Genomic DNA, 13,112 nt, shown 5'->3' on the forward strand with positions numbered 1-13,112 from the left:
TAAGGGTAAATTTTCTACTGTCTTGACAAATAGAAACTTCTGCCAATTATTGTGTGTGAACCACCAGCCAATGCTAGAAAGAACAGAAGGCTAGGCTGCCATTCCTTTAATTTCCTTTCATTTAAAACTCATTAATACAAACAAATTTGAAGTAGTTGGGGATCTAGCCAGCATTGAAACCCAAGCAATTTTATTTACAATAAATATCTGCTATCTTGGTGCTACACACTCACCAGGACAATGCTTAACACACTGTGATACAGGTGATAAACACAAGCAGTGAGTATCAAAGAAGAGAAAGGCATTTGTAATCCATTCATCTTTAAAGAGAAAAAAAAAGTTAACACTGCTCCACACAGCAATTAAAATCTGAACAGTTGGAAGAATAAAGCAAAAATAAAAAATCAAGGCAGGCTTGTGGAAAGGGAGAGAATAAAATAAAACAAACAAACAAACACTACCACAAAAACACAAACCCACAGGAAATATCTGATGCACTAGTCCTATTAATAGCATAAAAGTCACTGGCAGATACTATCACCCAGCATTTGTTAATTAACTGCAGATACACAGATACAGGGGGCTTGAAAGTGCAAAGAACGAATGGACTGCACAAATTGGCTCTTTGCAGAGAACACTGTGCTTCGTACAAGGATATAGCATCTAAATTAGCCAGCAGCACTGCCTGAGTCAGAGAAAACCTCCAGTTAAACAAATTCTGGAGTCCCCACCAAGACCCATTCACTTTTTATGTGTGTATGCCTATGATTTTCCAAGCAATGAGTAAAAACAACCTATCTGAAAGGCTTTTATAGAGAAAGACTGCAAAGCTTAGTGCATGTGACTTCCTAGGAAAATGAACGACATACTTCTGTGAAAACAGAATTTCAAGGTATCTACTTGGATTTATATTTTAGTTTAGTTTGTCACCCATCAGCATTATTCCCAAACAGTATTTGTTCATGTAGAAGCATTCAGATAATTTTCTTTCTCATCACAGAAGGCTCTATGAACCTAACAAATAAACCAATGTTGACATACCTAAGCCTAGGGATTTATTGCACATTGCACATGTCTCTTCTGGAGACTTGTTGACAAATACTCAAACAGGCTCTGTGTCTTTGGCAAGATCCATGCGGTACATTTTTTACCCCCGATCTGTGTCATCTGTCATATGACCAGGTAGCACAGTAATTCAGTAAAAGGCAAGAAAACTAAAAAGTATTTCCACTTCTCTTTGCCAGGACTTATACATCACTATGTTAGTAGCCACTTTCTGTCATTTCCTTTGGAAAGTATTGTAATTCAGAAAAATGCCAAGCAACAGCAATAGGTCGTCAGTTTAAATTGTAAATAATGATTGACTTTGTTCTAATTTTTTTTCCCAACCATCCTTTAGGAATATGACATTGCCTGTGATGTCTGGTTAAAGGATTTAATTTTATTCAATAAAGAGACACGAATTGGAAGTCAAAAGCTTTTAGAAATAAATTGGCATGCACAGGCTGTGGGAAGCTCTGCAAATACTGGGTATTTATAGACCCATTTTTTTTTCTAGATGGAGAAGAGCAAATAAATTACAACAAACAATTTATTCAACATGATGTTGTTTGTTCATTTCCAGAATGTGAAAATAATCAGAAATTCATGAACAAATCATCAATTATTTTAATAAATCCAATTACATGCATTCTACCGTTCACTGTTCTAAGTGCTTTGCTTTGCAAAGAGACAAGACTTACATAAATGGTACACTTGCTTCCTTTCATCACAAGCAATCAGTCCTGAGTCAGCTAGGTTCAAAATTTATCCTTTTGTTTCAATGGAACTACTCCTAAAAGTTAAATGTGTGCTTAAAAAATTTTTTTTTTTTCCCAAAACAAGGCAACTTCAGTAAGTTAAGTACATGCTGACCCCCCTTATGGATCGCTGCTGTAGCAAGGTCTCTCATCTAATAACTTCAAGATGAAAAATGCACCATTTTCTTTTCCACTACTGAAGAAGCCTTTTCTCTCTGCCAAGGAAGGCCTTGTGGAACAAAGGACATCGAAGGCTGCAGCTGTAGTCTGAGTAATCACCACATACAACTAATATTTAGGGAAAACACACTGTTAGCATTTGCCCAACACTAACTGCAGCAGTGTATAAACACTTCACATGAAGGGTACAAGTTCTATAAAATTCATGGAGTTTAGAGTAGTTGAGTCCTAAATTTTAAAAGTATTTCTGCAGCTATCCACCCAGCCCACATCAGTGAAACAAGATGCAACTTTCAAAGTGATCAGAGTTTCTGAAAGTGTATCAGAGTTTCAGGGGAGGAGAGGGGATCAGGTCTTAGAGGCCATAAATTCTTCCTTGGTGACAGATTTTTTTAATATATTTCCTTCAGCTTTTCATTCCACAGCAGGTATAATAAAGACCTTGAGCTTCAGTATTTTTGCTTTCCCTCCTGCAGAAGTATTCTTGGTGTGGACACATGCCATGCCCTCTTAGCCTCAGGGGACTATTTGGGCGTCTAAAATTTAATGTTTATTGACAGAATGGCCTGATGTTCTACAGAAACAGCACAAGGAGGGCCTCCAGAAATTCTCTCTGCAACCCTAACTCTGCTCCTGCTAAAATAAACATTGAAAAATTCAATCTTTCCATCAGACCATTACCTAGGTCCTCTCATCCCAGGTGTTGCAGCTTTCCTCTGGCACTGGATCATATTGACTACAGGCCAACTTTACAGCAGACTTCTGCCAGAAAAGATAGTTCCACACTTCTGCCTGGAAGCTTTTTTCTTCCATCTACTTAGTTTTTGAGCTGGAAAGGGATTAGTTTTCAGGCAGGTCAGTCCTGGATCCAGCTCACCAGATGGCTACACAAACAAGGGTGGCAGAGAAGGGCAGGGAGTGGGAGGGAGCAGGATGCAGCCAGAGGAGATGAAAGTTTTTCAATGCCAGCCTGCACACTGGTTGGCTTGCTGAAGGACATTTAAGTGATCTGATCATTTCATTCTTCAGCTCCTAGAGAAGAGCCTCGTATCTTCTTCAGGGTCAGTATCAATGAGATGACATCACTAATTTGGGCCATTTAATTGCAATTTAAACTGCTAAGCATTGTCCTCTCTGGTTAGGACAGCTCCCTCTTCCTTTCACAGTCTGTCTTAAAGAACACATAATTGTTTCAGTATAGTGAGAACAGCATTACAGTGACCTCAGCTGCCCAAATACACCCAGACTCCTTTAGAGGTGAGTCTACCAATGCAATTCAGCTTTGCCTGTAATGACTCAAGGACTAAGAAACAAGGAGTAGAAAACAAAAAATTTTGTCAAAAACCTATCTCAAAGAAGGCATCCAGATTCCTTTCATGAATATGTCAGCATTATAAATTCATAGTAACGTGTTAGTCACTAGGGTGTCTGAATGATTAAAACCTTCTGGGCTTCCAAGGCATTTTCTCTGCAGGAATTTGTCAAATCTTGTTCAGTTCACCTTTGGGAGCATTTAGAAGACAAATAATGTTACATACAATCTGGCCACTGTCAGATGCATTTATGCCATTTTAACAAGTCTCTCTCTCTTCCAGAGAACAAAATCAACACCATCCAGAAGGTAAGCAAACAATCACGTGCATAGTACCTGTCCATTTAATAGCCATCCATCTCTCAAGTATTACTGGTAAGTGGTATAGGTGGTAAAATTTGGGTTATATTTTGATAAAGTAACACTTTTTTTCAAGGCAAGAGTGACAGAGAGATTCCTGCTACTTAGACAGTAACAGATATTGAGGAAATTAGGAGAGACCTCCAGGGCAGAAATGGCATCATAAAAGTAAAATGAGCCAACACATCAACACCTACCTTACGTTTGTTTGTTGGGCAAACATACAAGTAGCTCAAAATAGTCTTCAGACCAACTTTATCATTCAGTTTCTCATATGTTGTCCCATAATCTGTTGACCTACAATTCAAGAGAGATTCTTGTAAGTGCAAACACTTAATCACAAAACCACAAGTCACTTGGCAGCTTTTCAATATAAGTCATGCTTTAAATAGCAGAATGGCTCTCCAGAGCTTTTTCAATGATTCATGTAGTATATAATGATACTTAATTATATACACACAGCATCATGTGCATGTTTATCATTTGCATTTAAATTAGATTAGGAAAAATTCAACCAGCATCTTCCCAAAGCATCTTAAACATGCACAATAAGAAATTCTACATTCTGCATACAGAAGATAATGATTGCCAGAAATGCCAAATAGCAGACAGCAAGAGACTAAGATTATCAGTTCATCATATACTCCAAGCTTGGACTGATTTTGTTAAGATGGTGCATGTCAGCATATTCCAAAGTAGCTTCTCTAACATTGACTAGCAGAAAGGATGGACACATGTGCTTTATGCTTGCCTTAAAAGCCACGATTCAGTAGAGAAAATAAAATATTTATGAAATGAGGGTTGCCCATAAAAACATTGACTACATGTCTTGGAGAAGAACAAAAACTGTGAACAAATAAGACTGTCCAGTGTCCCTGTAGGAGTTACTCTTAACATGTGCCTGCAACCAACATCAATCATCAGCAGAGCTTTTATCCATTGTACAGCTCATGCCTGCCTGAATTCTGTCCCAGTATCCCAGGGATTTAGATAATCAGCCCAGGCCAGTAGAGCTGGTGTCCACAAATTGCAGAAAGGGACACGTATCTGGGTAAGAGACATTCAAAAGCATAACATATTACTGTATCTCATCTGCAACATGTACAAATGGGCCGATATAGAACTTCACTTGCAAGCAGTAACACGAATTTTCCCTTTTGCTAAGCACTCCAAAACCAGACATTCTGAAGTAAAATCTTGGCATTCATTATTTGCAGGTTCTCTCCTCTCAGGGCAACAGTGGCTAAATTCACAAAGGTATTTAAGACCTTTAATGCTTACTCTTTTTTTTTTTTTTTTGTGGAATATAGAGGGTGGAAGATTTCTGAATCAAGTACCATACCTACATTCATATTATAGCTTCCGGGATTTCAGATTTTGCAATCAGTACATGAATAAAACAAGAAAGCAGCAGCTTGGGGTTTTATCCATGAAAGATGAATTGCACTAAAACGTGAATCTGCATTAAAGTTGAGTCTTTCTATTTAGAAACTTTATAGAAGCCTTTGCACATATCTGCCTGCTCATATAACAACTGCCCTATGATTTATGTCTATAGATTTCTCCTTCCCTCCAATAAACACACGCCCTCCTCCTGTGTGCATGTATGACCTTTGGTGTTTAGAACATTAACGTCAAATTCTCAGCTGCTGACTGATCTTTCCCTTTATAAGGTCATCTCTCTCAGGAGCACATATAAACTAACTGAGCTATTTCCTCAGAGGATTAAGGAGTAGGATTCTGTGCTGGTTGTTTCTTTTACTGAATATTTCAGAGATGCTCCAGAATCCAGGTGAGGGGATCCACAGCAGGGTGCTGAACACAGCCTGGCCAAGGCCTGCAGCTTCCCTTTGTTACCTCACCCCACCTCACCACCCAGTCTTATCAGAAATGAGTATTTCTGCTGCTCTCTGCCTAAACCCAAAAGCTACCCTTTGTGAGGTTTCAGCTGACAAAGGCATGCAAAGAGAGTAAGGAATAAATCTGACCTGCTGAGCTAGGAAAAATATATTAATGAAATAATGCTGCTTTTTCTTATACCACTGACAATTCAAAATGGGATCCTTCAAAAGGAGATAGGAGCAAAGAAAATCTGAGACATAAAACTTGCTTTGAAATTGTTCAAGAAAGGCAGCCAGTACCCCTGCCACAACACAGCAAAATTATGTCAACAGCCTATAGTAATAGTAGTCTCAGAATTGCCAGCCACTTCTTACTTCAAGTCTCTAGGCAATTGTTTTGCATTCACAGCTTTATTTACAGGTAACACTCTATACAGATGGAAGCGTCTGCTTCTGTCAACATCCATAAAAGAAACTGAAAGATTTAAAAGCTTAGAAAAACATAATTTTTTTTCCAGATGAACAAATTCACAAGCAATCAAAGGAGCTACTATTGGATCTTACTCTCATTATTGTGTTCTAAACTGATGATAAGCTAGTCCTTATACCTTCCCATTTACCAGTTTTTTCTTTTGTACCACTTTACAATTACGCTTAATTTTAACAGGGGTGAGGTGGGGAGGGGGAAAATGTTATATATACAAGAGCAGATAGGCATCCATAAGTGTTTTAACACAAAGAAATGGTGATATAAACATTTGCAGAGCAATGGGAAAAAAGAATTATATCAAAGGAACCATGCATGAGAATATTCCCTGCATACATTGGAAGTCTCTGTTGGGATCTAACCCAGGCGTATCACCAACCTGCATTTGTCTTATTTCTTTTATATATATATATATGCATGTATACTAGCAGGCACTGATTAGCAGCCTAGATAACGAGCTTTCTTTATCTTATTAAATGGGTGTATAAAGCAGCATGAGACTCCAAACCCATAAAAACACATCAGCCATCGGATGGCCCAGGAAGCCAGCCTAACCTGGAAGAGCTGCAAAAGACAGATGCCCCTCAGCAGGGTGCAGGCATTAATGACAGAGTAGGATCAACAAATTCAATCCCAGTTATCTGAAGGGGAAAGGATATGCAGTAACCAGCATCTCCACATTTTGTGTGGAAGGCTGCTCCTCTAAAGTTCTGCAGAGAGAAATCAGTTTTAGTCCATCTGTATAACATGAGCAAGCAAATGCCTGGAGAAATCATTGTAAAGCACTAAACCCAGGACTTGCAGAGCTGAAAACACAAAAATAAACTATGCCCTCTAAATAGCTGCAGCTAATGGAATAACTATATGTAAATGAGTGAACATTAAGCCCTGTTTTATTGTGTCTTGAGCAGACACGTGTGTTGCAACGGTGTCTCAAATTGTTTGGGGGGAGAAGGGGGATGTGAGTGGTACGTTGTGGATGTCACTGAAAGGCAGATGACAGTAGAATGACATTCAGAAAATAAAAGTGTTTAGATTCAGTTCTGAACTTCACACCTGTCCCACCATATTAGTTGTAATTGCTATCATTAAATCCCAAATTTTACCAGTAGCTGTTTAAAATCCTACTCCCTATTTTTTCAGTAAAGCAGAAGGCAATGCAAGAAGATAAACATTTTCATGATTACTAGCTCATTTCACAGTATAAAAATACACCAGAATTGTGGGATTGAAGCTCTGGCCTCCCCAGTAATAAATTAAAACAAAACTAGAAACATGTAAAATAATTTCTGTTTTGCAAACTATTTGCAAGAAAGCTGACATTTAAATAACTTCATTATTATTCATTGACAGGGCTTTTCCCTCTCCTCCCGTCAGGGTAAATGACATTTCTATTACAGTATTATAATAAACTCCTGCACATTTTAAATAAAGTCACTGAATTCCATTAGTCCACCTACTGTCATGAATATATCTCAATCCATTCCTACCAATATTTCACAATCATAATAGGCATTCTGAATCAACCAGCAACATGAACCCTATGGAAATTTTCTTCTTTCTCAAGGAGCACAGACTGACATTCAGAGTACTGTCAGCTTGAATATATAGATTAAATAAGATTCAATAAATTCCCTAGCAAGTTGCTGTTTTCTCCTTTGTTACAAATTTAAGGTTGCCTGTAGTTATTTTACATTAGATGCTGAAGACTTGAAGAACTGAACAGTTGATCATTTGGTCAGAAGGCCTTTTTTTTTTTTTTTTTTTTGCATCAAGATCTTTCCAGAACACTCTGTGAGAAAAAACCCATTACTTGCAGACTTTAAGCTGTCTCATGTCTCCTGCTTATTGAGTACAGCTTTCTTCCCATGTTAACAGATTAAGTTACTTGTTATAACACACATCATTAAGAAGCAATCACTTTAATTGGCACCATTTACTTTTTTTTTTCTTTTCCCACCAGTTACGCCTGGTTTTCACATATTAACTTGACTGCTTCCCCCAGCTCCACCATGAGAACACTGCATTTCACGTCCTTATCTCCTCTCCTTCCTCCACAGTTCAGTTTGCTGCTCTGTGGTCCAAGTGGCAGCCAGGACCAGCAGCGCCTGTGGTGTGGTCTGGGAGCAGCAGAGCAGGGCAGCCTGTCCTGACCAGGAGCACTGACAGAGATGGGCTCTGGCCTTTTGCTCCTTCTGCACATGAATTCACCCCTGGCACAAGCCAGGCTTTTTTAGTTAAGCAATGACGATTAGATCTTGTGTTCCAACCTGACACATAACTGAGTTTGCCACCTGGTTTGCCTCCAAAGGGCATGGCCAGGTGAGCTCAAGATTTGCCAGTTGCTATCGTATTAATCTCTGCAAGAGCAGATTTTTGGACAGAAGCCTTTCAGATCACAGAAGGCAGAACTGCAGAGCCACAGGCTACACTTATAAAAGGCTTTCAAATGAACAAGTTTTTTAACAAAGGAATAATTAAGACATTAAAAGTGATCTTTCATGTCTGAATGCAAAAAATACTGGAGCTGGTAATTCTTGCATTCCTGTTTGCAGTGTTTTAGGCCTATTTGTAATCTCTGCTGTAGAGTTGCTGAATTTTGCACTCTTTTTTTCATTGGGGACACTTTGAGGTTGAGATGCTATTCCTTCATCGCTTAAATTGAAACTCTTTACTTTGGTTTCATAGCCAGGCAGTAAAGCTTCCCATTGATTTTTGCCACACCACCATGTTTCACAAAAGCTAGTAATGTCAAAGTCTTCTTCAACAGCTGGCCATTTATGTTCACATGTTCCTCCTGTTAAGCCCTTCACAAGGCATTGATAGATATCACTTCTGGTCTAATGCCTCTTTTGATTTAACTCCTTCATGTGCAACCCTGCTATTTTTTCCAGAAAGTAATAATGCCTGATCTCAGTTTCTCAGGGTGAAACTTTATTTTCACAAAGTAATTATTTATTTTCATAGAAAGTTACTTGTGCTTTGCAAATTACCTTGCTTCACCCAGACACTTCTCACCACTGTCTGTCATTTTAATTCATTGTATAAATAATTCCCCAAGGCTTTTCACATTTCTAATGGGATCTGTTTGCTTAGCTCATGGAGACTGACACATTTTGAATAGAGTTATACAATTCCACCTGGAAAAGCAATTGCAAGATATAAACACAGTAAGTCCTGTGTCCTTGGACAAAATTTCAATATAGAAAAGAGATTCCTAAGAGTATTTTAAGACTTTGCTTCAAAAGGGTAATGGTCTGACAGCAGTGCCAAGCCAAACAATTGGTCAGCACTTCTTTAAACATCTGTAACAGCACTTCACATGTCACAACATTAAAACACTTCAGATTTATCCAGGCAGGTTAAAATTAAATTTTTTGATGTCTCCAGCATAAAGAAAAATAAGGTATTTCAAAACTCAAGGGACCCACATGCCTCACTCCCTAAGTGAACACATTTGTGATTACTTTTTTCTCAGGAGGCCCTCAGCAGGCTGGCAAATAATACTGTTCCCCCTGCCTAGGTGGGCAAACAGAGGGAAAGACTAGATAACTAATCCTACATTTGAAGGAAGTCTGTGACAGAGCCAAATTCAAGTCCCCTCAGGCTCCACCATCTTCCCATTCCATCCTGACAGTTTAAAATTTTCTGGGGTTTTGTGAGTGCAAATAAGGACTGGAAGAAGTCTTGCTATTAATGGTAAAATGAAGAAGTACAAAATTAAGAACAGTTTAAATAGGCATTTCAGAACAGATTCAAACCTCCATTTTGAAAATATTTTCTTCCAGTCTCAGCTGTGATGTAGGTTTTACTCGAAATTAAGTCATAAATTTGTATGAGTTTAATAATGTGTATTTTTTTTCCACTCATGGGAAGCATTTTCTCATCATAAAGTTTCCCACCTGCAGAAGCCACCAAAAAGACTTGGAGAGGGAGTAAAAAAATTACAAAGAAACAATAGGAAACTATTAAATTGACATTTCTCTGCATAATCAGTTAAAGTAATTCAATTTTCTTCTTTTCATTTTCAATCAACTTTTATTTGGAGTATTGTAAATGAACAGAAACCTACACACTCAAATTTCTTGTAATTTTTGGCTTAATATAGTTCAGCTGATTATTGCTATAAATAATTTAAAGATGTGACAAGCAGGAGAAGCAGCTCATATTTTATCATCCAATCCCCATTCTAACTATTGCATTGGATAATTTTTCAAAATGTGACCCAATTCAGAAAGAAAGAATATAGGGAAGTGAGAGGGCCATGAGTTGTCATTTGCAGGTGACACAGATGAGCTTCCTCTCTCCTTCAATTAATGGGTCAAGAAAAATAAATCTGCCAAATTTGCCTTCCATGCTGTTCCAGTCAGGTTACCAACTCAGGGAAGCAGAGAATATTTGTTCCTCTGTCAAGGTCAACAAGAATTTGGTCAAGAAGTCATGGGATGATGACAGTGGGAATATTCCAACAGGAGACAAGACAGCTTCTATGGGATGAAAGGAAATTGTGCAATCAGGGTGAGGTTATTTCTTACTCTTATCTGTGTCAGATGAAAGGTGAAAGAAATGGTCAGTTATGATGAACATGCAAGAGTTCCCAGTTGGACAAGCCAGAAGAGCAAATCCATTCATCCCATAATGCACAGCATTAGACAGCAGCAAGACTTATGACAGTTAAACGCAAGGACAGGGAAAAGAAGAACTCTCCTAATAATCAGGGCAGCACACAAATGAGAACCATTATCCTGCTTTTGGCTGGGACAGTGCTCATTTCTCCTTAGCAGCTGGTCCAGAGTTCTGTTTTGGATTCAGCATGAGAATAATGTTGGTAATAGAAAAACATTTTGGCTGTGGTTGAGTGGGGCCTATGCTAAGCCAAGGACTAGTTAGTGTCAGTAAGAAAGTGCACAAAAAGCTGAGAGGAAGCACAGCCAGGACAGCTGACCCAAACTGGCCAAAGGGGTATTTTAACCATCATGCCAGGTTTATTTAAACTGGGGGAGTTACTTGGAAGAAAGGCCAATCTCGTTTTGGGAACAATTTGGTGTCTGTTAGCAGGTGGTGATCAATGGTATTGAGCATCACTTGTTTTTCTTGGGGGTTACCTCTCTCTCTCCCTCCATCTCCTCCCTTCCTTTAATTGTTATATTTTACTTTGTTTCAATAACTTTTCTTGTCTCAAGGGATGAGTTTGGGAGTTTTATTTCTGATTCTCCTCCATATCCTACTGGGGTGGGGGTGAGTGAGAGAGCAGTTGGGGTTAAACCACACCAACTGGCTGGCAGGACTGAAAATAGACATAAAGTCTCTGCAATTGCCCAAGCATGAGGCTCTAAGTCTTGTAAGTGCTTTTTTATCACCTGAAAGCTTGGACAGTGGTGCTGAATAGGCTTAAGTACTCTTGTCCTGAGATCAGAATTATCCACCTGAATTGATCTGCACTGCTCTTGCTGTGATGCAAACCTTGTCTCTCTGAAGTGCTAAAGACTGGCTGATATCTATTCTGCTAAAGCATAGCATTCTTTGCAGAGATCAATCACAGCTGTACAAGCCATAGTGAACAACCCTTGGAACAAACTAATCCATGTTGTTCACTCAGCTTCTTCTGGAGACACCTGGTAAATTCGCTGGAAAATAAAACCTGGAGAGGAAATAGTCTGTGGCACACAAAATCAATAGTACAGAATCAAAAATATAATGAGGTAAAGCTAAAACACCAATGTACATGTATCTGTTTTAACTCTGGTGACGTGTATTCCATTGCATAATTCCTCTTCAGATCCTCCTATCTTACCAAACTAGCCATGGAACAGCATAACTCAGAACAAACTTCCATGTGAAATAATATAGAGACTTCCAAGCTTGTAAGATGTCACTAAACAACTTTTTAAACATCAGTTTCTGATGCCACTGCCTTTTATAGCAGAAGTAGCATTCCACTCTATTGTGGAGAAGAGCTTTTTATCTTCAGGCTTCAGAGACATTGCTGCATAAAGGTTGGATACCCAAAGAAAAGAGCAACATCAAATATTTTAGCCTGAAAAAAGATCAAATTTGGATTAGATGGGAATGATGCACTTTTCCCCTTCCTCCCTTTTACAGCTTCTCTAATTTTAGATGTCCGTCTCGTCTTGTTAGATCAGTAAAACCCCCTCTAACTGCACAGTGTAATGGTTTCTCATGTCAGCAGGATGAGAACAGAAGATTCTGGCAGTTGATAAAATCCATATTCAGATTCCCCACTCCTCTGCCTGCTGATCAGAGATCAAATCCTGATCACACTCTCATGTAAATCCAAACCATTTACTGCATAGGTGCACCATCACAAACAGGGAACTGGATAGCTTCAATGATCAATTTTCCCTTGCTTGGAAGCAGTTGCTTCCAGGGAATCAGAAGGATCTTTGCTGTCAGAATGCAAGGCATGAAGATTTTTATTTCAAGTGTACAATTATCGAGCTTTTGTGTGAAAAATAACGCACCGAGATTTGACTGGACTCTGTTCTGGAAGTGTTTCCAAGGCACTGTTTCACAGGAGTAGACTGTAAATTCACTATTTGCTATGGGGAACCCCATTTTGGGGGTCAGCTACATTCTGGAACCCCTCTCTGCTGTGCTAAGTGACCACTTGCACGATTAGCTCTGGAAAAGGGGATGGGATGTCAAGAGCAGAGGACTTTGGAAAAATAACTGTGGAGTTACCACCTATTTTGCCTGGTTACCAGACTCCCCGGCAAGGCTGGTGTTTGCCACTAAGGGGAAGGAACTGGGTATTTCCTCTCCATTGCCTGAGCAGAAGACGAGATGACTTTCCAGAAATTTCCCCATCAAATTCTCTTTCAGCTTCTCACCTCCATGTGGCCTCAAAGACTCATCTCCAGTCCCTCAGTGAGTGAAGCAGCAAAAGTCAAGAGCAGGGTAGGGAGGCTGGCAACCACAGCCCCTTTAGCTGCTCTAATCCAGGGCTGGGTGAAAGCCAGCAGTGAGAAACAAAGGAGCGGCCATCAAAGCAAGACCTCCACTTGACCCTCTCAGTGAAAGGCTCAAGAGGCTGGCTCAAGTGGTGCTCTGGCTGAAACATCAGAGCCGTCTCTCCTGCTCTTCTTAGGAGTCATTTTGCGCCACAGCATCTG

The 13,112-nt window shown here is 39.3% G+C and overlaps 1 protein-coding gene across 2 annotated transcripts in view; it reads right to left on the minus strand.

Moving 5' to 3' along the window:
• SORCS1 (sortilin related VPS10 domain containing receptor 1) overlaps positions 1 to 13,112 on the minus strand; it is a 255,913-nt gene that overhangs the window by 136,976 nt on the left and 105,825 nt on the right. For both annotated transcript variants that reach the window (XM_030950888.1, XM_030950889.1), the window contains exon 3: positions 3,849 to 3,948. In XM_030950888.1, the coding sequence (XP_030806748.1) occupies positions 3,849 to 3,948 (100 nt within the window). The remainder of the gene's footprint in view (positions 1 to 3,848; positions 3,949 to 13,112) is intronic.

Source organism: Camarhynchus parvulus, chromosome 6, assembly GCF_901933205.1.
Source record: "Camarhynchus parvulus chromosome 6, STF_HiC, whole genome shotgun sequence".
Lineage (NCBI taxonomy): Eukaryota > Metazoa > Chordata > Aves > Passeriformes > Thraupidae > Camarhynchus > Camarhynchus parvulus.